The sequence below is a fragment of the Podarcis raffonei genome, chromosome 16 (assembly GCF_027172205.1).
Source record: "Podarcis raffonei isolate rPodRaf1 chromosome 16, rPodRaf1.pri, whole genome shotgun sequence".
NCBI lineage: Eukaryota > Metazoa > Chordata > Lepidosauria > Squamata > Lacertidae > Podarcis > Podarcis raffonei.
In genome coordinates this window covers 9,868,079-9,894,880 of record NC_070617.1, presented here as the reverse complement: position 1 = coordinate 9,894,880, position 26,802 = coordinate 9,868,079, and the positions used below count along the sequence as shown (strand labels likewise).

General features: G+C 43.4%; 1 protein-coding gene across 1 annotated transcript in view; it reads left to right on the top strand.

Annotated features, from left to right (window-relative positions):
- LOC128403328 (lysosomal acid glucosylceramidase-like) overlaps positions 1-26,802 on the top strand; it is a 49,561-nt gene that overhangs the window by 16,950 nt on the left and 5,809 nt on the right. Inside the window, exons 2-7 of the mRNA XM_053368014.1 lie at positions 15,508-15,654; positions 18,261-18,452; positions 20,181-20,327; positions 23,254-23,387; positions 24,371-24,543; positions 26,190-26,427. Coding sequence (XP_053223989.1) covers positions 15,591-15,654; positions 18,261-18,452; positions 20,181-20,327; positions 23,254-23,387; positions 24,371-24,543; positions 26,190-26,427 — 948 coding nt within the window. The 5' untranslated portion in view covers positions 15,508-15,590. The remainder of the gene's footprint in view (positions 1-15,507; positions 15,655-18,260; positions 18,453-20,180; positions 20,328-23,253; positions 23,388-24,370; positions 24,544-26,189; positions 26,428-26,802) is intronic.

The following is a 26,802-nucleotide window of genomic DNA, read 5'->3' as shown; positions in this document are numbered from 1 at the left end:
GGTGTTGAAGGACACCAGGTGCTGTTTAGTGTGTGTGTTTGTTTAGCTTTTAGGGAGAGAAAACAGGTAAGTTGGCGCATATCTCGCTAAATATTGTTTACTCCAGGAGTAATTATTGTTTGCTTCAAAATGATACACCCCAGAAGTAATGGGCTGGCCAGCCCCACATTGCAGGGCTGGTGGGAGGGGAGGGTGGGAGTTGTGGTCCAGCAACTTCTGGAGGGCCACAGCTGCATCATTGCTGTCCCAGACACATGTCCCAACCAGTCAGGGATCACATAATCACACTCACAGGGGTGTGGAGGAGGGATGAGCAGTGTGTGGCTCTCTGTAGACAGATGCCATCTGGCCTCGAAGCCGGAATATGACTGATCGTCACCTCCTGCAAGAAGTCAGGCGAGATCTTTGCAGAGATTTGATTTTGGAACGTTCTCAAAAAGCACTTGGGCAAGCAGTGGAACCGTCTGCCTACTGATTAGCTTATCTTTATTGCTACTGTAGTGTTGCGGGCCCCTTGATTTCATATGGATACAGGGTGTCTTGACCTAGAAAGGGAAGCTAGGAGGAGGCCCATTGCCCGCAGAAGGGATGTGGCAAGAGTGGGTGAGTCAGCAGTGCAAATAAAACTGCCGAGAGTTGGCATGGAGGTAGGCAGGCGGCGGATGAATGGCACGGAGGGCACAACTGCTAATCTGAAGCAGAGAGAGCGAAGCTTGACGGGTAGGTTAAAGAGCCATGTGGCGCAACGATTTAAACCAGAGATGGAGAGCTTTTCGCTCTGTGGATGTTGACGGACTACAACTCCCATCGTCCCTGACCGTCGATTGTGCTGGCAGCTGAGAGCTGGAATCGAGCACATCTCGAGGGACGCAGGTTCCCCAGTGTCGCTTGGAAAAGTGGGGGTCTGCGTGAGTTTTTGCCAGTGGGGGCGAGTAAGATGAAAGAGGGGGAGCAGGCTAATTTCGTGCGGAAAAAATAAGAACAGGGCCTGTAACTTTTCATTTCATATCTCAGGTTCTACCAGTGCTAGAATCTCTCTCTCTCTCTCTCTCTCTCTCTCTCTCTCTCTTTCTTTCTCTCTTTCTCTCTTTCTCTCTTTCTCTCTTTCTCTCTCTCTTTAATGCAAGATGGGGATTTGGGGCTTCTGGTTCATTTGGTTCAGGGGGGCTTGGCCTGCGCCTTTTTGCCCCTCCCTCGTGACACACATGAGGGTGAGCTGTGAGCCAAGATTCTCTAGGTTCAGAGGCCATCCTGGCTGTAAAGTCACTAAGGACGCGATCCCTGCGGCTGTTTCGTGGTGTCAGTTGTCTTAGGTCAAGACACTCCCTTATAGACTGGGATGCACTTGCGGAATACTTACAGTAACAATGCATTTTTGACAGTAATGTGGTTTATAAGGGTGATAATTATCAATAGTTGTAAGTCAGCTAAATTCTGGCTAGTATAGACCAGGTATGTCCAACAGGTAGATTGTGATCTAGTAGATCACTGGACTGTGGTAGATCAATGGCTCTCCCCAAAGAAGCTCAAGAACATAGGCCTGAACCCCCCAAAACAGGGCCTTCCTTCTTAAAAAAAACCTCAATCCTGAATCCCTAAAAAACGGGGGTAGATCACTGCGATCTATTCACTGTTTTTAACTGTGAGTAGATCACAGTTTCTTGGGAGTTGGCCACCCCTGGTATAGGCCCACTGAAATGCATGGCTCCAAGGACTTGTGATGACAGATTTCATGATATATTTTTATTGATATTATACACATATACATATAGACATATACAAAATCCAATACATAGGTTACACATGTATTTGAACATGTTACCTGACCGGAGAACGGCATTGCGAAATTCACAGAGGCATGCCCTGGCTATGTTTCGGCTTGCCTGCAGTTTTCAAAAGTGCAGATTAGGAAAGGCTGACTTTAATCGCGAGCTGGGGCGGATTTCTACGCCACCCGCCTTACCGCCGCTGGCTCAGAAGGGGTGCAGGTCAAGCTGGTATCTGAAGAAAACAGGAAGCAACTTTATTTTTATTTTTTTAATAAATGTTTATTAAAGTTTTACAAAACATAAAAACATAAGAAACAGAAAATCACACCACATATAACAAAACAAAAACAGCCAACAAAAAATACACACTTAACAAGAAGAAAAAGAGAAAAGAAAAGAAAATTCCACTTTTAAGTTTCAAAATTCCATATCCCTCTTTCCTGACCTCCTCACATCTCCCTTTTTTGTATTCCTCTTTATTCCGTCAAATTCAGCAAATTCTAACCCTTTTTCAAACCTCATTTATAATTATATACTTCCACTTATTATGTCACTAATTTCCCTTATCTTGATCCTTTACTCCACCTTATATACTTAGACATAATATTATTCTAGTCATACCCCCCTTCTCCTTTTTTTAAAATTCTTCTTTTCATAGCTCTTTTAACCATATCCCAAATGCCATGTTACCTTCACCTCCCACATCATTTTAACACTCAAACATTTTACAATATTTTTGTAGATAGTCCTTGAACTTTTTCCAATCCTCTTCCATCGATTCTTCTCCCTGGTCACGGATTCTGCCAGTCATTTCTGCCATCTCCATGTAGTCAATCACTTGCATCTGCCACTCTTCCACGGTGGGCAAATCTTGTGTCTTCCAATACTTAGCGAGAAGTATTCTTGCTGCTGTTGTTGTGTACATAAAAAAAGTTCTGTCTTTCTTTAGCACCAATTGGCCGACTATACCCAAAAGGAAGGCCTCTGGTTTCTTAGGAAAGGTAAATTTAAATACCTTCTTCAGTTCATTATATATCATTTCCCAGTAAGCCTTAACCTTTGGGCACGTCCACCAAAGATGAAAGAATGTTCCCTCAGCTTCTTTACATTTCCAGCACTTGTTGTCAGGCAGGTGATAAATTTTTGCAAGCTTAACTGGGGTCATGTACCACCTGTAAATCATTTTCATAATATTCTCCTTTAAGGCATTACATGCCGTAAACTTCATACCGGTGGTCCACAACTGCTCCCAGTCAGCAAACATAATGTTATGACCTATGTCCTGCGCCCATTTAATCATAGCTGATTTGACCGTTTCATCCTGTGTATTCCATTTTAACAGCAAGTTATACATCTTTGACAAAATCTTAGTTTTTGGTTCTAACAATTCTGTTTCCAATTTTGATTTCTCCACCTGGAAGCCAGTTTTTTTATCCAAATTATAGGCCTCTCTTATTTGATAATAATGAAGCCAATCTCGCACTTTATCTTTTAATTTCTCAAAACTCTGCAATTTCAATTTGTCACCTTCTTGCTCCAAAATTTCCCAATATTTTGGCCATTTGGCCTCCATATTGAGCTTTTTCTGAGACTTGGCTTCCATTGGCGACAGCCACCTTGGGGTTTTACTTTCCAACAAGTCTTTGTATCTTATCCAGACATTGAACAATGCTTTCCTGACAATATGGTTTTTAAATGCTTTATGTGCTTTAACCTTGTCGTACCACAAATATGCATGCCACCCAAAAACATTATTAAAACCTTCTAAATCCAAAATGTCTGTGTTCTCAAGAAGCAGCCAGTCTTTCAGCCAGCAGAAAGCTGCTGATTCATAGTGCAATTTAAGGTCTGGCAGGGCAAACCCACCTCTTTCTTTTACATCAGTTAGAATTTTAAACCTTATTCTAGGCTTCTTGCCCTGCCAGACAAATCTAGAAATATCTCTCTGCCACTTCTTGAAACAATCCATCTTGTCCAAAATTTGCAATGATTGAAATAAAAATAACATTTTTGGCAAAACATTCATCTTAATAGCTGCAATTCGACCCAACAAGGAAAGCTTCAGATTAGACCATATTTCTAAATCTTTTTTAACTTCCATCCAACATTTCTCATAGTTATCTTTAAATAAATTCAAGTTCTTCGCAGTCATATTAATCCCTAGGTATTTCACTTTCTTAACCACAGTTAAACCTGTTTCATTCTGAAACCTTTCCTTTTCCACTGGTGTTAAATTCTTCTCTGATACTTTAGTTTTTGACTTATTTAATCTAAATCCTGCCACATGACCAAATTCTTTAATCAATTCCAAAGCTCTTTTCATACTAGATTCTGGCTCCTGTACTGTCAAAACCTAGTCATCTGCAAAAGCTTTCAATTTATATTGTTTAGCTCCGACCTGAATTCCTTTAATAGACCGGTCTCTTCTGATCATGTTTAACAGCACCTCCAGGACCGAAATAAATAGTAATGGAGAGATAGGGCAGCCCTGACGTGTTCCTTTTTCTATCTTAAATTCTTCAGTCACCACATTATTTACTATCAATTTTGTTTTTTGTTCTGAATAGATTGCTTCTATACCGTTTTCGAACCCCTGTCCCACTTCCATCCCTTTAAGGTTTTTCTTCATAAAGCTCCAAGAAATATTGTCAAAGGCCTTCTCCGCATCAATAAAAATTAATGCTGCCTTCGTATTAATATTCGTTTGCAGCAACTCCAAAATGTCAATTATATTCCTTGTATTGTCAGATAAATGTCTGCCTGGAAGAAAGCCTGCCTGATCCTTATGTATTACTTCAGCTAACACCTTTTAAAGTCTATTAGCTAAAATGTCTGCAAAAATTTTGTCATCCACATTTAAGAGGGAGATGGGACGGTAGTTCTTTAGTTGTGTCTTTTCAGATTCTGTCTTGGGTATCAATGTGATGTATGCTTCTTTCCACGACTCCGGCGCCTTCTTCCCTTCCATAATCTCATTGCAAACCTCCTTTAATGGTCGAATTAAATAGTCTTTCAAAGTCCTGTAATACTTGGAGGTTAGCCCGTCCGGCCCTGGAGACTTGCCCAATTTCATATTCTGAATGGCACCTTCAATTTCTTGTTCTGTAATTTGATGGTTTAATGTTATCTTATTTTCTTGAGATATTTTTTGTAATCCATTGGTTCTTAAAAATTGATCTATATCAGTTTCTTTCTGCGGCCCTTGCGTGTAAAGTTGTTTAAAATATCTCTGGAAACACCTTCTAATCTCCTCCGGGTTCTGTATGTTTTTCCCTTCAATCTCAAGATTTGTAATTGTATTTAACTTCTGTCTTTTTTTCAACTGCCACGCTAATAGTTTTCCACATTTATTAGCTGACTCAAAAATCTTTTGTCTCATTTGTTTAATTTTCCATTCTACTTCCTGATTAATCAATTTCATATATTGAACCTGATATAACTTAATTTCTCTTAAAATCTCTTTTGAGTTTGGTTTGGATCTTAGCTTCTTCTCTCCTTCTTTTATTTTCTCCAAAATTTTTCCTTTTTTCTCATTTTGAGATCTCTTTTTTATTGCATTCTGTTGAATCAGGAACCCTCTCATAACCGCTTTGCTTGCGTCCCAGATTATTCTTTTTTCCACCGTAGTTTTACCTCAGATTTACCTCAAAGTAGTCTCTCAAGGTCTTTTGGGCCTTCCTTACAATCTCTTGATCTCTTAGTAAGGTGTCATTCATCCTCCATCTGAAGGAACCGATGGGTGTTAGTTTCATTTCCATCTTTACGGCATTATGGTCGGAGCAGGTTTTTGGGCAGATTTCCACCTTTTTTATCTTAGGTGCCAGTCCTCTAGTTATCCATATTTGGTCAATCCTAGTCCATGTCATTTTGGCTTCAGAAAAAAAGTCCCTTCTCTACCTAGGGGGTTTTTGGTTCTCCAAATGTCAATCAAGTCCATATTGTCAGTCAGTTCAAAAAAAGTTTTCGGTAGTCTGCCCTCTTTCGTTACAGTCTGTCTTTGAGCTTTATCCATGTTCGTAGATACCACTCCATTCATGTCTCCCATCATAATGATGTTATTATAATCCATAAAGTCCAGCATTCTCTCATGCAACTTCTTGTAAAATTCCGATTTCCCCTCATTTGGTGCATAAATTCCTAGGATCAAAAATTTTTCTCCTTGAGTTTGGATTTCAATTGCCAAAATTCTTCCCTGTTCATCTTTAAAAAGAAATTTTGGTAATAGGCTTTCTTTTGCATAAATAACCACTCCTCTCTTCTTTACTTTGTCTGATGAAATAAATTCTTGGCCTAGTTTTTTATTGATTAACACTTTCCTGTGAAGCCTAATCACATGTGTTTCCTGCAAACAAATTATGTCCAATTGTTCCTTTTTTAATAAATGAAAGATTTTCCTCCTCTTTTCAGGGGAATTCAAACCATGAATATTCCAACTTAGTAGTTGCAGAGACATGTTGAAGTAGTTCTATTTACCTCCTGTTGCTCCCAAAAGTGGTGTCTCTTTCTCAGGGTCTTTCAATCCCCCAGGTGTAGGTATTAAACTTAATAGTCCAGGTCCTAAGTCTCTTGGTTCTTCTTCAATCCCTTTCTGAAGGTCTTCTCCGTAATCCTTCAAGAATTTTTCCTTGTTTTCTACAGATTTGATTTTAACTTTTTTCCCTCTAAAGGTAAAAGACATCCCCTGGGGGAATTCCCATCTGAAGATGATTATGTTACTTCTCAGTAGTGTCACCAAATCTCCGTAGTTCACTCTAAGGTCAAGTAGATGCTTCGGAATATCCTTGTAAATTTCCACCCTTGAGTCCTTGATCTCTATAGGCGTCTTAAAGTGCGCACTCAGGATCTTATCTCTTTCTTCCTTCGTTCTGAGGGAGATCAGACAGTCTCTCGACTTAATCTTCCTCCCTCCCTTTCCCAATCTGAATGCACTTACAATTTTAAAGTCCTTCTCTTCTTCCAGAGACCAGAATTCTGCAAATTCCTTTGTCAAATATTAGTTAAGTCCTCTTTATCAATTTCTGGTACTGACCTTATTCTCAAGTTATTTTCTTTATTTTTTAACTCTATCATAGACAGAAGTGCCTGATGTTCCCCTATCTGTTTACGCATAGGTTTAATTTCTTCTTGAACTTCCTCAGCTTTCTGCTTAGCCTCCTCAGCTGTTTTACGGTTTGCAGTAGTGTCTTCCAATAGTTTCCCAATGGTTTGCGCATTTAAATTGACTTGCTGAGTCAGGTTGTTAATACTAACAGTATTTTGGTCTATTTTAGCTGACTGATCAGTCACTTGCTTGCTTAAACCCTCCAATTTTTCAAAAAATTTATTTAACACTGAAGTAAAGTCCCCTCCTGAGGCCATTCCTTCAGGCCTAGTTTGGTCTAAATCTTCCTCTTGTGTCACAGAAATCGTGGGAACAGAAGATCTGCGTAGCTGTGAAGTTAAAGTAGTCTGCAATGTTTTGGCTTTAGCTGATCTTGTCTTCCCACTCATCCCACTTCTTGTCTATGTGTCAAGGTCAGTCCCACAGTCTGCTTTTCTCATGGAAATCCCCAAATCCACAGATGGAAAATTCCCCCAGTATATTGTCAAACTTCAATACTCCACTAGGGGGACACTATGTTCAGAAATGTCGCAGTTTGTAAAAGTTTTCCCCTAGGTCACAAAGTGCCCCCAGCAAATTAACAGTAGCCAGTTACCAGAGGACCCTCAGAATCCTTTAAAATCCTTTAAGTTTTCACAAAGTTACTCCTGAATAGTTACCATGTCCCAAAAAGAGAAGTGCGAGATACAAAATGACAGTTCCAAGCAGCCTTCTAAATCCAGAGCTGACAGCCCGATAACCAGGGATTCAGTTATTTTATAGATCCAAAAACAAAGAGGAAAGAGCCAATTTTCACCTTCTCCACCCCCAATAAATTGAGGTGGGGTCTTCTGCTTGATGTGGTAGTTTAATTCTTTTAGGCTCCCAATTTCCAAAGCGTAGGTTGTTTAAACGTCGTTGCTTTAGTCTTTAAACAAAGCCGAGAGACAGACTTCCTGGTTGCGTCTCCCGCTTGTATGCCAGATTAATTTGTTTTTAGTCCTAATTTGATCACCTACTCACGGGTAGTAGTTTTCTTTCAGCCGAATGGTCCCAGGAAAAGGGTCAGCGCTCACCGACAGCAGCTTTGCGGCTTCACTCCACAAAAAGAGCGATCGACTCACAGCACCGCGCCAGCCCCGACACGCTCCGGAGCCCCTTGCGGGGTCCCTTTGCGTTTTTGGGGGGCGCTGAAGGTGCCCGCCGAGTCCCACGACCACAGGCTATCACTGCCTGTGGGTTTCCAATGGGGGTCTCCGCTTCGCCGTAGCGGACGACCCGTTTCTGCGGAGCTTCCCCTTCACAGATGAAAGGGGACCGCCATTGCCGTTCGCGCCGCCCCCGGAAGTTCGAAAACAGGAAGCAACTTTAGACTGAGTCAGGCTGCTGTTTTTGTTGTCATGCCGGTTTCCTTTGCATTTCATCACCCACCCTTTGCCCCAAGGACACAGTTATAATAATATAATAATTTATTATTTATTTTTTTTTTTTTTTCAAAATCCTTTATTAGGCATATCACACCTCACATTAACAAACAAACATCATATACAGACTGTATAAAATACAGGCTCAGCGAACACAATTTATCCCAGTCCTATTCTTGACTCCAAAAAATAAATCAATGTACATAAATAATATAATACAACACAGCAACATCACCTACCATTAAAACCACTAAGTCTCTTTATCATGGCCCATTCTTTCTTCATGGACAGCACTTAAAAATTCAGCCGCTATTAAAGTAATTTGATCATCGCTGTCCGCCAGCAGGTCCTGAACAGTTGGTTGTGTAAAAAACTGTCCATTAAATTTTAGGGCCTCAAATAATTGTCTTCTGGCATAGCTGCCAAAATCACAGGAAAAGAATATATGCTCTAGAGTATCGGGTTCCTGTTTTCTGCATTTACAGAGACGCTCTGATTCTGGGATAGCTAAGTATCTTCCTCTCACTACCGCCGAGGGAAACATGTTAAATCTGGCCAACATAAACAGCCTACACGATTCATGTTTCTTCAGATTTGTCATGTATCCCTTTTGGAAATCTCTACACAAAGGGAGATTTAGGTGGATAGGAGAGCAGGTGCTGCGCTTTGCAACCTCAAGCATGGCGAGAACACTTTTTTCTGTGAGGGTCTTCCTGATAATTTCCCATATATCTTTGGGATCAGAGATTTCAAAATCAGTTAAAGTGAGCCCTATCGAATCCAGTTTTCTCCTACAAATCACTGATAGATTGTAGATTGCCCTATCACTTAAAAGATCGTAAAGTATAGTATTAGGGGATAGGGCTCTATAATGGAGGAAGATCCAATATTTCAAGGTCCTCAGCCATGCCCTTACTGATAAAGGCAGTATTCCCAGCTCACAACATATTGTTTCATATTTTACAGAGTTTGCAAGTCCTAATAATGACCTCAAAAGGGATGCGTGAAATTTATCCAACCTCTTGAGGTCACCTGAAATCCACACTGGTGTGCCGTATAGAAGTTGGGCACAGAGTTTCATGTCAATCACTTGCAATACAGCTGGAATAAATCTGTTTCCTACTGGAGAAAAAAAATAGGATTTAATATGGTGGGCTGTCACTTTGGCCTTAGCTATTGCAGCACATATATGTGTATTCCAATTCATATTATTTTTGAATGTGATTCCCAGATAATTGAAGTGCTTGACTTCCTGTATTAGATGTCCATTAATTATACAGCCTTTTGGGTTCCCTCTCTTTCTGAATTGCATAATCTTTGTCTTATCATAATTAATTTTGAGATTATTGAGAGAGCAGTAGTTTGAGAAACTCTTAAATAATTTTTTTAAACCCAAAACAGAGAGTGAAATAATTACAGCATCATCTGCATAAAGTAATAAAAAGAGTGGGCTATTGTTTAAATAAGGAGTATGAGTGGTTGCGTTTTGAAGAAATAATGGTAGGTCAGATAGAAATAAATTAAATAGGGTAGGGGCCAAGATACAGCCTTGCCTAACTCCTCGATTATTCAGAATAGGACCTGCAAGTCTACCATCTTTTGATACTTTAACATATATTTGATTATTAGAATGTAAACTTTGAATCAGTGTAAGTAGATATGGGTCGATACCAAGGTGTTCTAGTTTAGTCCATAGTTTATTGCGGTCGACCGAATCAAAGGCACTTTTTAAATCCACAAATGCCACAAAGAGTTTTCGTTTATTTCTCATGACATATTTATCCACAAGATGACTTAACACTAGACACTGGTCAAGAGTTGACGAGCCTGCCTTAAAACCAGCCTGCTCTTTACCAGGTAGACCTTTTGTCAGCATCCATTCTTCCAATTTAATAAGCAGAGATTTGGCATAGATTTTACTTATGCATGGTAACAAACTTATAGGCCTGTAGTTCTCTTGGCAATTCCTATCACCTTTTTTAAAGATTGGTACCACTATTGAGTTGTTCCACGACTTAGGTACAAGAGCTGAGTGATAGATAGAATTAAAAAGCGGTACAAGTTTATTGGCCCACCATTCTACATCTAATCTCAACAGGTCTATTGGAATGCCATCCATACCAGGTGATTTCCCTTGCTTAAACGAAAAGATTATCCTTTTCATCTCCTCAACAGTAATTTGAAATTGTGTGGTTTTTGCCGGAGAAAATTTAAAATTTTCCTTTTTACAAACTTGGTGATCATAAAAAACGGCAGTAAAATGTGAAATCCAAGCCTCATCGCTTATATTAGGGAAATCAATGATATCTTTTATTGAGAGAAGTGACCAAAAAGTTTTGGTATCTTTAATTTCTAATGCAGTAACAATTTTAGACCATTTGGCTAGTGCGAACTCAGATTTTTTTTCCAGGAGCATGTTCTTAAAAGCTTTTTTCATTTCAAAATAAGTCTTCCAGAGACCTTGAGAGTTGGTAATATAGGCTTCTTTTAGACAAGTTCTAAGTTCTTTCTTATAGTTAATGCAATCTTTATCAAACCAGTTATACTTATTTGAAGGTTTGTTGCTGAACTGAAGGTCTAAAAAAGAAGAAAATAAATCCTGGATAGTCTTATAATAACAATCATTATCCTCTAGGGGCATCAAATTTTGGTTAGCCACAGGTTCAAGAATAACTGGGTTATTTTCAAATACTGCTAATAGATCCTCCCTATTTTTATCACTTATATAAACTCTTTTGGCATAGATAGTCTTATCAATACTAATAAGAGGACTAATATCATTATTTCTAGGATTCATGTACATCTCTAAAACTATTGGGAAGTGGTCACTTTCTGAGCGAGGTACAACTGTAAAAGAGGCAACTTCATTTAACATTTCAACGGAAACTAGAGAATAGTCGATTACGCTCCTACCCCTTTTGGAGCTGAAGGTAAAATTTCCTGGAATATCCGGCCACATTGAGCCATTCAAAAATGAGAGGTTAAATTCTAAAACCAATTGTAAGAGTTTTCCTCCCGCTTTATTAATAATGATGTCCTTTGAATTCCTCCTTATTCTCAATGGAAGAGGGGCGTCTTCAGCTAGATTTGAGACATAGTGTTTATAGAGAGCTGTATTATCTGATCCAATTCGAGCATTGGTGTCTCCCATTACAATCAGGGGGATATTTGGGGATTTACTACGTATTGAATACAACTCTTCAGAGACTATATTCCAACCATAATCTGGTCTAATTTCTAACTCTGAGGGAGGAAAATATATATTTAAAAGAAGAATTTCCCTGTAAACAATGGAAAATGATAATAGTTGTGCATACTGTCCAATATTTCTGATATAATTAATTTTAAGGTTAGAGGACTGTTTGATACCACAGATCAAACCAGCTTTAGGGCGACCTTTTGTTGACATTTTAGTAGCAGGTAAATTATAAGTAATAAAATTAGGAATATTTAAAGGTTTAAGAGACCAGGTTTCCTGCAGAAGTATTATATCATAAGACTCAAGAAAATTTATAAAATCAGAATCAGCTAATTTACATGAGAGTCCAGCTACATTCCAGGACATAATAGAAAGAGTTTGGAGAGATCTTTGATTTAAGGGTGCTAGTGAGGTATGCGTGGTGCATTCCGGATGTCACACCAAGTTCCTCTGATTCTTACTATTAGCCCTTTCATCGGGTTCAGATAGTTCAGATGCTAATTCGATGATGTTTAAAGATGTATTCAGTATGCTCACATTTGAGGAGGGTGGAATGCTAAGATTGCAACCTGGCGCACCCATGCTGGGGACTTTATTTGGGGAGCCCAATTCAGTCTCATTTAATTCTCTCATTTTATCCCATGCTAATGTGGTGACCAGGTTTGCCTCTGAGATGGGTTGCATGCGAGCTGGGTTATAGGAGGGGCGTTTCGATTCCAAGATCTGAGAGGATGGATTCATCTCCGCAACAACCAATTGGCGTGGGGTGACGGAGGGTTTCCCGACCCATAAATCCAGCTCGTGACGATAGAAGCATGAAGCCTGATCGGGGACATAATCAGATATGTTTTGGTTGTGTGGTCCCAGTTGGTCCTTCGTCAGCTTTGTCAGACAAGAATGAAGGTTATTCAGTCTATCGAGTATTTTGTTCTGAGTTTCTTGGGGGACAGCGCAGTAGGAGTTAATTAAGTTATTTTCAAAACTATCGAACCCGTTACCTTGGCTCGCCTCATATAAAGTCCCAGGAGAGTCTGGTCTTAGAAGATCATTAGTAAGTAACTCTGGATGGTGATTAGGCGAGTCCTCATTGGCTTTTATATCAATTAAAGTGTGGTATTCAGCCTTTTGATGAGGTGCTGCAGTCGAGGATTCAGGACTGGGGAATAGTGGGATAGGAGAGGCCTCATTTTTAAAGTATCTTGATATTTTTACACCACTTGTCTTTAGGTGTTCTCTGTGTTTATATATCAGTTTTGCCAATCTCCGATCATGGAATGTAACCACCGCCCTTGCAAGCAAGCCATCAAAATATAGATATTCCACTTTGTCCAACTCCGAGGGATTACTCAAAGTACCTGGCATGTATGCCTTAAGGAAGTTCAGTAAATGGACTTTGCGATCCTCTTGTGATATAAATCCTGGAGGCTTAGGATAGCTTGAAAAAACAAGCTTGTTTTGAAGCAACACCAGCTTCCAGTTCTTATTTGTTGGAATGCTCTCCTTATTGGATTTGGAGTTGTCTATGGTTAAAACGTAGGACCATGGGTCTTGGGGCAATAAATCTTGCTTAGGGCTTGGTGGTGGAGCATGCGCTGAAGGTTTTAGACAATCCAGAGCTTTATCAGCACAGACGTTTGGGGGCAAATCTTGTTTAACTGACTTCTTGGCTAAAGACTTCACCAGGTTCCCTCTAGTCCCAGAGGCTGTTGTACTCTCAAGTAGGTTAAAAAGCTTTTTAAAAACCATTTTTTTATAATGCACTGACTTAAAATTTTTTATGTTTTTACTTTTTTTAACATTCTTTACAACTATGGGTCTTCTTTTACAAGCATTAGCTCTGCAGGCTTTCTTACCCTTCCTTAATGAGCCACTCCTACAGAGGGTGGAGGCGAGGCCATGGTTACTTTCTGAATCTGCAGGCATTCCGACGGGTTTTCTCCAGAAAGTTTTACAGGAGTCAGCCATGATCGTAAGAATTTTTGTGCAAATGTCCAGGTAGGACTTTATGGATTCAATGTCCTCGGTAAGGAGCACCAGCCATTTGATGATTGAGAGACCCTCTTCATTTGTCTCATGGGAATGAGGATAAGAGTCTTTCGAAGGTTCATTGTTTCCCGAGGCCAATTCCGAAATTTGTTTTAACATTAGTTCCTCCATTTTTTGATCTAACGATGGTTCGGGGGGAACTTGGGATTTGGCTTTCAGTTTCGGGGATGCCTCATCGGCTGTATCGAGGATATTTTGTGTTGCTTCCAATATATTCAGGCTTTTATCACTGCTTTTAGTACACTCCTTTCTTTGCATAACCAGTCCTTCACTATGGCTGTAAGAGAGATTGGTAGGAGAGAGTAGAATTTCTCTTCCCTTCTTGTTCTTGTTCTCACTCATTTCAGTCGTTTCCTCATTTGTTCCACATTTTGCTTTGTTCATGCAGAAGCGAGTGATTTTTGTTTGCGCATTCTTTAGAGTGGTTCTTTTAAAGGTGGGTCTTACAGCCTTCAGAGAAAAGCCTGAGGTTTTGCAACCACTTCTGGTCACCACCATTGTTTCTTTAAAGTTGTAAATTATTTCTTTATTGTTGTAATAAACACGCTACAATGCTCAGCTGCATTAAAAGTTCACAGCAGGTTTCCTTCAGCTATTAGCCTTCCTTATCACTTAAAACAATGATAAAACACTCAGTGTATCTTCTTAAAAAGTTACTTTTTTAAAAAAAGTTAGTAGGGGGAAAGAAACAATGGCCGCTAGGGCAACTCACTTTCCTTTTTCCGCTCTGCATATAGCTTTGCGTCTGTGCTGATTTCGGCTGTCAGCTGAACTCCACGAAATTTTTCTCTCCGGGTTCTCCTTGTTGCTCCGAGACTTCACTTTATGCTCCAGATTTCTTTAACTTGAGAGCAAGGTGCTTTCTCTGCGAGCTTGGGGCATCGCTATTCGGAGGTAGAAAGTGGCTTCCCTCGACCCACTGCTCCGCCCCGCCGTTCTCCAGTCAAACAATAAAACAATAAAACAATAAAACAATAAACTAAAAACAAAGCGAGGAGGTAATAAAACAGCTAGTAAAACGTTAAAACTAAGAGTTTAAAACCAAGAAGTGGTTAAAAACTACTTAAAAACTACTTAAAAGCTTAGTTAAAAGCAGAGGAGTCTGACTAGCCTGCTGTCTCCGTCGCCATCTTGGAACCTCCCCCATTTATTATTTATATCCCACCCATCTGGCTGGGTCCACCCAGCCACTCTGGGCGGCTTCCAACAAAACACTAAAATACAATGACCTATTAAACATTAAAAGCTTCCCTAAACAGGGCTGCCTTCAGATGCCTTCTAAAAGTCTGGTAGTTGTTGTTCTCTTTGATATCTGATGGGAGGGCGTTCCACAGGGCGGGTGCCACTACCAAGAAGGCCCTCTGCCTGGTTCCCTGTAACTTGGCTTCTCGCAGCGAGGGAACCGCCAGAAGGCCCTCGGCGCTGGACCTCAGTGTCTGGGCAGTTGCAGCAATTATAAAAACACATTAAAAATTAGTTTAAAACAAATTAGAACAAGATGTGCCCTAATCTGTGCTTTCTTCCTAGAAGAAAAGGTGCTGAAACTCCCCTCAAATGAACCTTTATTCTAGTACAGGGGACTTCCCATTTACAGAGGTTCTGTTCCAGGCGCCTGCGCACATACATGATATTGCGTGTGGTGATGAGCGGGGAGGCTCCATCCATATTCTCCAGCCCTGCCTCTCTAGCTCCAAGCAGAAAGGACCAGGACAGCTTTTAGCCGAGAGGCTGTGCTGCCCAGCTGAGGGGTGGCAGTGCTGTGCTCTGGCAAGCTCCAGCTAAAAAACACACACCCCTGATTCTAACATTTGAGCATTTATCTCAGTTGTCAAAGCCCGGGGTAAAGGGGCGCACCTGCAGCATTTATCACCATACATCGCCCTGCTGCAAATGGAGAAGAGCCCAGACTCGCTGGAACCAACTCTGGGTTTGGGGCAACTATCTAAAATGCTTTAAAGGGTTTTAAAAGTCTCTTCTCCTTGTGTGCAGATGCAAAGAGGCATTGCGGTGGGCCTTGTTCTCCCGGGTCCATCCTCGTCCGGCCTTGACACCGTTTGGACTCCAGCGCCACGATGGGGTTCCGCCGAGCTAGACTTCTGGGTTTGCTTTTGCTGCACGTAGCAGCTGGAGTGATGGGTGAGTAAGATGTTGGTGAAGCTGTTTGCGCGCTGGGGAGAAAATCACCAAGGACTTGTGTAGAGTTTGTTATTTGGAGATATTCCCTAAGTTCTGAGTCGGTCAGTTGGCAGCCTGAACCAAGAGCCTAGTTGCTGCTGCACAATTTTGGCCCCGGAGGCTCTGAAGAGTAAAGCTGTTTCTCATTCCTCTAGTCCAGCGGTTCTCAACCTGTGGGTCCTCAGATGTTGTTGGACTACAACTCCCATCATCCCTGAGCTCTGGCCTTGCTAGCTAGGGGTGATGGGAGTTGTAGTTCAACAACATCTGGGAACCCACAGGTTGAGAAAGGCTGCTCTATTCTCTTCATGGACCCAGAATCATTACCTCATGTCTGAAGTGCAGAATGAGGTGTAACTAGAACCAGCTGGGAGCGGTTTTCTGGATGCACAGCTCAAAACAGCTAGATGCTAAGGCCACATTCATTTAAAACACTTTATCACTTTAAACAGTCCTGGCTCCCCCCCCCCCACAGAATTATGGGAGCTGTAGTTTGTCAAGGGTGCTGAGAGTTATTAGGATACACCCATATTCTCCTCCCAGAACTAGAATTCCCAGAGTTCTTTGGGAAGAGGCATTGATGGAGAAACCACTCTGGGATTTGTGAGGCCTCCTGCTGCATTTCCTCACCAATAGCAGAGGCCAGAGTTCGCTTGCCTCTGATTCTGTGGTTCCAGGGCACTATGCCATTTTTAAAAATTAAATACTCTGCAGGAATACAGGCGGAGGGCCTTCTTGGTAGTTGTGCCTGCCCTGTGGAATGTCTTCCTGTCAGACGTAAAGGAAATAAAATTTTGCAGTGTAAACAGGGCCGTTCCTAAAGGCATGCAGAGCCCCAGGGGTCAGTCACACTGTTCAGGGGTAGCAGCCCGGTATAATGTGTGTACCGTATTTTTCGCTCCATAAGACACACTTTTTTCTTCCTAAAAAGTAAGGAGAAATGTCTGTGCGACTTATGGAGTGAATGCATGGTCCCTGGAGCCGAATTGCCCAGAGGCAAAAAGCAGATCATGCTTTTTTTTTTTGAAAGAGGGAAATGGGTGTTGAAACAAAGCCGCTGATCGTTTGCCGATCAGGAGGGAGATAAGGGACGCTAGCAATAAAGGAGGCTGCCTGGGAGGGGGGAGGTAAAGACAGCAAACTTGCAAGGAGAGGAGACAGGGCCAAAGCAATGAGGAGAGAAATTAGAAGAAAAGGAGGAGCAAAAAACTGCTTCAGCTAAGGAAAAGACACCAAGGCAAACAAGAGGGAAGGGAGTGTTGAAAGGAATCATAGAATCACAGAGCTGGAAGAGACCACAAGGGCCATCGAGTCCAACCCCCTGCCAAGCAGGAAACACCACCAGAGCACTCCTGACATATGGTTGTCAAGCCTCTGCTTAAAGACCTCCAAAGAAGGAGACTCCACCACACTCCTTGGCAGCAAATTCCACTGTCGAACAGCTCTTACTGTCAGGAAGTTCTTCCTAATGTTTAGGTGGAATCTTCTTTCTTGTAGTTTGGATCCATTGCTCCGTGTCCGCTTCTCTGGAGCAGCAGAAAACAACCTTTCTCCCTCCTCTATGTGACATCCTTTTATATATTTGAACATGGCTATCATATCACCCGTTAACCTCCTCTTCTCCAGGCTAAACATGCCCAGCTCCCTTAGCCGTTCCTCATAAGGCATCGTTTCCAGGCCTTTGACCATTTTGGTTGCCCTCCTCTGGACACATTCCAGTTTGTCAGTGTCCTTCTTGAACTGTGGTGCCCAGAACTGGACACAGTACTCCAGGTGAGGTCTGACCAGAGCAGAATACAGTGGCACTATTACTTCCCTTGATCTAGATGCTATACTCCTATTGATGCAGCCCAGAATTGCATTGGCTTTTTTAGCTGCCGCGTCACACTGTTGGCTCATGACAAGTTTGTGGTCAACCAAGACTCCTAGATCCTTTTCACATGTACTGCTCTCAAGCCAGGTGTCACCCATCTTGTATTTGTGTCTCTCATTTTTTTTGCCCAAGTGCAATACTTTACATTTCTCCCTGTTAAAATTCATCTTGTTTGTTTTGGCCCAGTTCTCTAATCTGTCAAGGTCGTTTTAAAGTGTGATCCTGTAGCAGCTGATCAGTAAGGGATCGGGAGAGAGATAAGGGAGGCTAGCGATAAAGGAGGCTGCCTGAGAGCGGGGAGGTAAAAGCCCATGGATCCTCAGGATTTTTACATTTGGTCACCCCAAATTCACCATCAGATCACATAGCATGTCCATGGCTACAGTCTGCACCAAAAAAATCACGCATCCACTGTTTCGTGGGGCTGCAATGGTGCAAAAACATGGTTACAAAACACCGATCCACATGGATTCTCAGGATTTTTGCATTGGGTCACCCCAATTTCACCATCAGATCACATAGCATGACCAATACGATATATCATTTTGGGGTTTTTTTTCCATGCTGAGTCCCCTTATAAGGGCTGCCCTGTCCTCCTTCCACGTCTGTGTTTCCTGGGGGGGGGGGCTTGGAGTGAAGATGTGGGTCTTGCTCTGCCCCACCCAACAACTGACCTCTTCCTTATCCCATCCAGGTAGCCGGCCCTGCATCCCAAAGTTCTTTGGCCGGGACTTGATGGTTTGCGTCTGCAACAGCACCTATTGCGACACGCAGGACCCGGTCTCCCTCCCGCCCGCTGGCTACTTCGTCAAGTACGAAAGCAGCAAGTCCACTAGCCGGATGGAGCGCAGCGAAGGGAAATTCCAGGGGAAAACGACCACCCCAGGTACCCCTTTTTGTTTGTTTTTTTCTTTTTCTTTCTCATTTATTGCTTCACGTATAACTTTGCTATTAATGCACATAAAAATAATTACACAAATCTAGAGGGGAAAATGCCTGTTGTCTTTGTCCATGGAGTTTTCTTGGCAGGGATACTGGAGTGGCTTGCTGGTTCCTGCTCCAGGTGGATCACGTTTGGTCAAAACTCTCCACTATGACGTGTCCATCTTGGGTGGCCCTGCACAGTATAGCTCATAGCTTCTCTGAGTTATTCAAGCCCCTTCGCCACAGCAAGGCAGTGATCCATGAAGGGGTTTATGGAAGTGATGTATGGAAGGGAGAGCTGGACCATAAAGAAGGCCGATCGCCGAAGAATTGATGCTTTTGAATTCTGGTGCTGGAGGAGACTCTGGAGAGTCCCATGGACTGCAAGAAGATCAAACCTATCCATTCTGAAGGAAATCAGCCCTGAGTGCTCACTGGAAGGACAGATCGTGAAGCTGAGGCTCCAATACTTTGGCCACCTCATGAGAAGAGAGGACTCCCTGGAAAAGACCCTGATGTTGGGAAAGAAGGGGACGAGGGGACGAGATGGTTGGACAGTGTTCTCGAAGCTACCAGCATGAGTTTGACCAAACTGCGGGAGGCAGTGGAAGACAGGAGTGCCTGGCGTGCTCTGGTCCAGGGGGTCACGAAGAGTCGGACACGACTAAACGAATAAACAACAAAGAGGAGAAAATCTAAAATATTCTATCCTATTTCCCCCCCTGCAATATTAAATCTCTCTGTATAGTGATTTGTCTTCCCCCAAATTAAGATGACATTGACATGAAGATGACACTGCCCCACTTTGCATACAGCCTTGAATATTTGCTTTATGAACAACAGCTGCAGTTTCACATGAACAAGCAGCATTCGTTGGAACTTCCCTTCCTGGAGAAATGAGCCTGGCTCCCTCCTTTTGGCTGGCAGGTCAAGGCTTCCTTGACCCAAGAGGCTTTGGGGAAGTGACGGCTTTGCATGAAAGCACTGGTGACTTTTCGGAGTCCTCTGGGTGTGAGAGAATCAGAGAGTTGGGATCGTTTGTAAGCTAGGGTGGGGGAATGCTATCAATAAGTCAGAAATTAAGTAGTCATAACAAAAGAAAGAAAAACCCTATGTAAAAATCACATGGAAAAATTTTCTGCTCTCCGGTGCCCTCTGCTGTTGCATGTTTATGACGCATTCAAAGCGTTGTTTCTTGACTTATGGAGCTGAGTCCAGAGAGTAGATAGGATAGCCATCTTCAAATATATAAAGGGCTGCCGCGTGGAAGATGAAGCAGGCTTGTTTTCTCCTGCTCAGAAGGGTAGCACTCAAAACAATGACTTCAAGTTACAAGGAGATTTCAAGTAAACATCAGGAAGAACTTTCTGACAGCAAGAGCTGTTTGACAGTGGAACAGACTCCCTCGGGAGGTGATGAACTCTCCTTCCTTGGAGGTTTTCAAGCAGAGGTTAGATAGCCATCTGTCATAGATGCTTTAGTTGAGATTTCTGCAGTGGACTAGATTTCCCTTGGGGTTTCCTTCCTAATCTACAATTCTATAAGCCTGGCTAAACACGAATGTTTTCAAATTCCCTTGGAAAGGTAATAATGATGGCATACCAGGGAGCCAGTACTGAAAAGGCCCTGGTGGATGTCTCACTCCTGCTGAAAGCACACCCTTCTCTCCTTCTGTATTTCTGCTGCTCAGGCCTGGTCCTGGTTCTGGAGGTGGCCCAGCAGTACCAAATCATCAAAGGCTTTGGGGGCTCCATCACTGACTCAGTTGGCATAAACGTCTACTCTCTGACACCAGAAACCCAGGACAATCTGCTGCGTTCCTACTTCTCAGATGAAGGTAAGGGCTCAGGGACTGGTGGTTGGAGTGGGTTGGGGCAATCAGCACTTGGGGAGACCAGGGAAAGGGCTGGATCCATCCAGCAGTGACCAGGTCTCTGGGTCTGAGGCTACATTGTCAACAGCTAAGGATCCAGACCTGATTCCTGGCTCTGAGCTGGGGGGATCAGAGGGGCTGCAGAGCCCAGGATGGTGGGCAGTGGTCCATTGAACCAGATTCAGCAACAATTCCCCTAGAACTATAGTTTTAATAAAAATCTCAAAGCGGTTTACAGCATATTAAGTAAATCAATCAATAAAACAATAGCCGGGCGATGTTTCCCCGGCCTCATGTGGAGCCTCTTCAGTAGGGCTGGTGAGTCTGGGCCTCGCCCCCTAGACCAGGTGGAAAAGACCTTGCAGGGAGTGGCCTTCACCACCAGGCAATGTTCCTCCGGCCTCATGAATTAAGATCTTTAGAGGTCCCAAGCACTTCAAAGCTTTTGGTGCCCTCCATATATATCTAATTCAAAATACAGACAACAATAAATTGTAGAATAGCGTATTTTTCGCTCCATAAGACGCACCTTTTTCCTCCTAAAAAGTAAGGGGAAATGTCTGTGCGTCTTATGGAGCAAATGTGTGGTCGATCGCTGGCTCCCTTTCCGGCCCTGCCCCCTTGCCCAGGCTTCCATTGTTCAATGTTCTGCAGATGGAGGCTGTCTGTTTCCCCAGCCACATGTAACTGGCTGATTATATTATCTGTCTGGAAACTGTAGAAATGGCTCCCTTTCCTTTCCTAAAGAAGCTGCAGAACTGTGAGTTGAACCCCATAAAAACCGGATTTTTTCCCTTTGCAAAGTACCGTATTTTTTGCTCTATAAGACTCACTTTTTCCCTCCTAAAAAGTAAGGGGAAATGTGTGTGCGTCTTATGGAGCAAATGCAGGCTGCACAGCTATCCCAGAAGCCAGAACAGCAAGAGGGATCGCTGCTTTCACTGCACAGCAATCCCTCTTGCTGTTCTGGCTTCTGAGATTCAGAATATTTTTTTTCTTGTTTTCCTCCTCCAAAAACTAGGCGCGTCTTGTGGTCTGATGCGTCTTATAGAGCGAAAAATATGGTAAGCTCAACTTTGAGCTGATCCTCAAAAAAGGAGGCTTTTCCCCTTTGCAAAAGCAGCTGCACAACTTTCAGCTGATCCTCAAAAAAACAGGGCTTTTCCCCTTTGCAAAAGAAGCTGCACAACTGTGAGTGGATCCCCCCCAAAATGGGGCTTTCCCCCTTTCCTCCTCTAAAAACTAGGTGCGTCTTATGGTCAGGTGCGTCTTATGGAGCGAAAAATACTGTAGTTTTTTAGTTTTTCAAAACAAAACAGACAGTAAGATGGGGAATAATGTTTTTTTTTATATACTTCCACTTTATTTATATTTGTTTAAAATTCTGCTTTTTCTAATTGCAAAGTCTTTGATCAGATCCTTATGTAACACATCTGCTTCTATACTTAGTAGAGACGAGGCACCCAGCTGCCTCATTGCATAGTAGTTCTGCTGGAATTTTATGATACTCTCCAGCTGAGAAAATGAACGCTGAGCAGAGCAATCTGTGACCGTTAATGTTAAAAATTAGGCAATGGAAAATTTACATGGTGCCCCCTTTCCCTTGATGCCCTAAGCATGTGCCTATTTTGCTTAATGGTTAATCCAGCCCTGGAGATCAGAGGCTCTGCATGCAGAAGGCTGAGTCCCCAACATTTCTACTTGGGTAGAAGGGCTGAGAGAGACCCAGGAAGAGTGGCTGCTGATTGGAGTAGACCAGGGGAGCTGTGGTCCTCCAGATGTTACGGAACTACAACTCCCATCAGCCCTGCCCATTGGCCATGCTGGCTGGGGGTTGGTGGGAGCTGGAGTTCAGCAGCTTCCAGGAGACTCACAGTCAGTCAGTCAGTCAGTCAGCTTTATTGCACATAGCCAAAGGCTGCCGCAATGTACACAGAATCATTCAACAATTAAAAGAAAATATACTGGATTGATACAAAAAACTGAAAACATTTATATTATCAAGACATTACCTACTCTAAACAGAGCTATAAAAGTACCTCAATATACAAGTAAAGACATTAAATAATAAAATTTATAAGCTAAAATTATCACATGGCCACTAATATATTAAAAAATAATGTTAATTAATACAATGTGCAATTATATTCGGAGTTTGGTGATAAAGATAGAATATACAGGTGAAACTCAGAAAATTAGAATATCGTGGAAAAGTTCATTTATTTCAGTAATTCAACTTAAAAGGTGAAACTAATATATGAGATGGACTCATGACATGCAAAGCGAGATATGTCAAGCCTTTATTTGTTATAATTGTGATGATCATGGCGTACAGCTGATGAAAACCCCGAATTAACAGTCTCAGAAAATTAGAATATTAAATGAAATCAGCAAAACAAGGATTGCAAATAGACCAATATTGGACCTCGCTTTGCATGTCATGAGTCTATCTCATATATTAGTTTCACCTTTTAAGTTGAATTACTGAAATAAAGCTCACTGGAAGGACAGATCCTGAAGCTGAGGCTCCAATACTTTGGCCACCTCATGAGAAGAGAAGACTCCCTGGAAAAGACCCTGATGTTGGGAAAGATGGAGGGCACAAGGAGAAGGGGACGACAGAGGACGAGATGGTGGGACAGTGTTCTCGAAGCTACCAGCATGAGTTTGACCAAACTGCGGGAGGCAGTGGAAGACAGGAGTGCCTGGCGTGCTCTGGTCCATGGGGTCACGAAGAGTCGGACACGACTAAACAACAACAATAACTGAAATAAATGAACTTTTCCAAGATATTCTAATTTTCTGAGTTTTACCTGTAGCTTGATGCAGAACTCAGCTCGATGGATCGGTGCTTGGTATAAGGTGGTCTTCTCTCCGTCCACACCTGCAGGAATCGAGTACAACCTGTTGCGCATGCCCATGGCAAGCTGCGACTTCTCCGTGCGCCCTTACTCTTACGCCGACTCGCCGTACGACTTTGAGCTGAAGAACTTCAGCTTGGTTCACGAGGACATCAAACTGAAAGTGAGTGGGGCAGCCGCGGAGGTGGCGGGGGGTTGGCAGGCAGGGGGTGGCGGCTGCAGCCTTCCTCCCTCGTGGGCAGAGGCCTGTGTCGTTTATCTTGCTTAATTTATATTCTTCTTTGGCGATCCCTCATAGCCGAGTAAGATTGTCTCCATAAACACGGTTTTAACAGTGAGTCCGTAAGCGACTGTGGTGGCCAGTTCTGGATCCACACGTCCTTCCACAGTGGGGACATAGGTTTCCGGGCGGGAGTTGATCACGGTGAGGGTTTGCCAAGCGTGCCTTCCTCTTAGTACTTTTCTCCTTTTCATCCTGAGTTTGAGCATCCTCAAAGCCCATGACACCTTTGGTAAAGGCTGTTCTCCAATTGGAGCGCTCACAGGCCAATGTTTCCCAGTTGTCGGTGTTTATTTAATTTATATCAGGTGCGGGGAACATATTTGGCTTTCCAGATGTTCCTGAAATTCAACTCTTATTGTCCCTGGGTGTGAAGTCCTGTGGGCCACCCTCTCCCTGGATGACCTGCAGTGGGACTTTATTTTTCAGATACGGGGGCCAATGTCAATAAAATCAATTCCCTGCTACCTAGTTCGAACAAACCGGTTATGTTAAACACAGCGAAGTTTGCAATAAAAGCTTATCAACTCAGGAAAGCCTGGTGCCCTAAGTTTTCTGCCATTTGTGGATTATTATGTTTTCATCATATGAGCTATATTATGCTTTTGAGACCCGTCGTTTCTTTCTTTCTTTGTTTTTCGCTATAACCTGTATTTGGTTTGACCACTAGAACCTGATGATGATGATGATATGGCAACAACCCCCAAAAATGGTTTTAAAAGGATTTGTTCTAGAATATGCAGAGGCGTCCTTCCGGCCTTGAGCTGTAATCAAACGAGTTGCACCTCGCGAAGGAATAACTGGAGCTTCAGTTCCTTTTGTCCGAAATCTTCCTCACCGGCTCCTTGTTCTCTTTCTCCCCACAGATCCCCCTCGTTCACCGTGCCAAGGCTATGTCTAAGAAACCCTTATCCCTTGTGGCCAGCCCCTGGTCCTCTCCGCTTTGGATGAAAACCAGCAATGCGTGGAAAGGGAAAGGGTCCCTCAAAGGGCAGGCAGGAGACCGGTATCACAAGGCGTGGGCCAACTATTTTGTCAGGTAAAATTGGTATTAGCGGAGGGAAGGGACTGAAGATGAGAGAGAGAGAGAGAGAGAGAGAGAGAGAGAGAGAGAGAGAGAGCGTGGACAGCGGTGTGGCAGGGCGATCCGCGCCCATGCGGACAGGGCGATCCTCTCCACCGCCTCCACCTCAGCTGTAGGGCGGCTGAGGGAGAGGCGGTAGACAGACACAAGTCCCACGCTGCCGTTTCAGGCCGTGCAGAACCTGCCGGCGCCTAAGCCACCAAGTTTCATGAGCCCAATTTTTTAAAAATACATTTTGTTGCCCCCCCCCCCAGTGATGACACCTGGGGCAGACTGCACACACACACCCTTCCTCCACCACTGAGCGTGGATTCATGGTGCTGGACTCTGGGAGACCAGGATTCACATCCCCACTGGGAAGGTTTGGCCCAGTCGCTGAGTCTCTCAGCCTGACCGGCCTTGTTGTGAGGATGGGCGTACGAAGCTGCCTCGTGCGAAGCCCTTGGCTGTCTAGTCCAGAGGCTGCCAGCCATGGCATGTGTGCGAGGGCCTTCATTGGCCAGGGGCTGTGAGCTTTCATTTAAACACACACACACAGAGTAGTCTCTAGGCCTGGAAGAAAGAAAGAAAGAAAGAAAGAAAGAAAGAAAGAAAGAAAGAAAGAAAGAAAGAAAGAAAGAAAACAGCCACGTACTACCCATACTACCCATCTACGTGGACGCAGGTGGCGCTGTGGGTTAAACCACAGAGCCTAAGACTTGCTGATCAGAAAGTTGACGGTTCGAATCCCCGCGACGGGGTGAGCTCCCGTTGCTCGGTCCCTGCTGCTGCCAACCTAGCAGTTTGAAAGCACATTAAAGTGCAAGTAGATAAATAGGTACTGCTCTGGCGGGAAGGTAAACGGCGTTTCGTGTGCTGATCTGGTTTTGCCAGAAGGGGCTTAGTCATGCTGGCCACATGACCTGGAAAAACTGTCTGCGGACAAACGCTGGCTCCCTTGGCCAGTTAAGCAAGATGAGTGCCGCAACCCCAGAGTCAGCCACGACTGGACCTAATAGTCAGGGATCCCTTTACCTTTACCTTACCCATCTACGTAGTTTTTTTTGAGTTGGGCCAGCCTGGCTGTTGCCTCCTGTCAGCAATCTTAGCCACTGTGGCTGCTAGCTATTTGCAACCTTCTCTTTGAATTGGTCTAATCCTCTTTTAAAGCCATCTAGGTTGGTGGCCGGTCACTGCCTGGTGCAGGAGCAAGCTCCATCATTAGCCCTGCGTGAATAAGTCCTTTTTTTGATCTGTCCTCACCTCAAACTTCCAGCTTTTAACCTTCATTGAACGTCCACAAGTTCTTCTGATAGGAAGGAGGGAGAAAAGCTTTGCTCTGCCCACTTACCCCATGCCAGGTGTCAATTTCATAAACTTTTGTCTTTTCTCCAAACTAAAAGGTCCCAAACAATTGCTTCTTCCTCATTTCCGTTACCCTTTTCCCCTGAACCTTTTCCAACCCTACAGTATTGTTTCTGAAGCGACCAGAACCGAACACGGCATTCCAAAGGCAGTCACACCACAGATTTATACCTTAGTATGGTTGCTTAGAATCGAAGGTTTCGAGGCAGTCTCGCTTAAAGCAACAGGTGTATTCCCCCCCCCCGTCCCTCTGCCAGGTTCTTGGATGAATACGCCAAGCGGAATGTGACCTTCTGGGCGGTGACGGCGGAAAATGAACCTAGCGCGGGGCTTCTGGAAAACTACCCCTTCCAGTGTCTGGGCTTCACAGCTGAGCAGCAGCGGGACTTTATTGCTCTGGATCTGGGCCCTGCCCTGGCAAACAGCTCCTACAAGGATATCCGGCTCATAATCCTGGATGACAACCGCATACATTTGCCTAGCTGGGCCAAAGTGGTGAGTACCGCACGGTGTTTTATTTGAAAAAAGGAGGTGCCACTAAGCTCCCTCCCCCATAGCTGTCAACTTACGGATTTGAAAATAAGGGACCAGCAGCCTCAAAAATAAGGGATCAGCAGGCAAAATAAGGGATTTCCCCAGCACAGGTATGTTCAACTTCTGAGCCCCTCCGAGCCAAAGGCAGAAAGCCCAGCCAGCAGCCAAACAAAGCCTCAAGCGGTGGTTCCCACAGCGCAGCAACCCGGCAAAGGGGATGCAGCAAGGAAAACCACCATCACCTCTCCGCTGGGAAGCGCTGAGCAAAGGCGAGTCCCCAGGCAGTGGGCCGATTTGATCGGCACAAGGCATGCAAGCTCCACCCCCCAGTCGTTC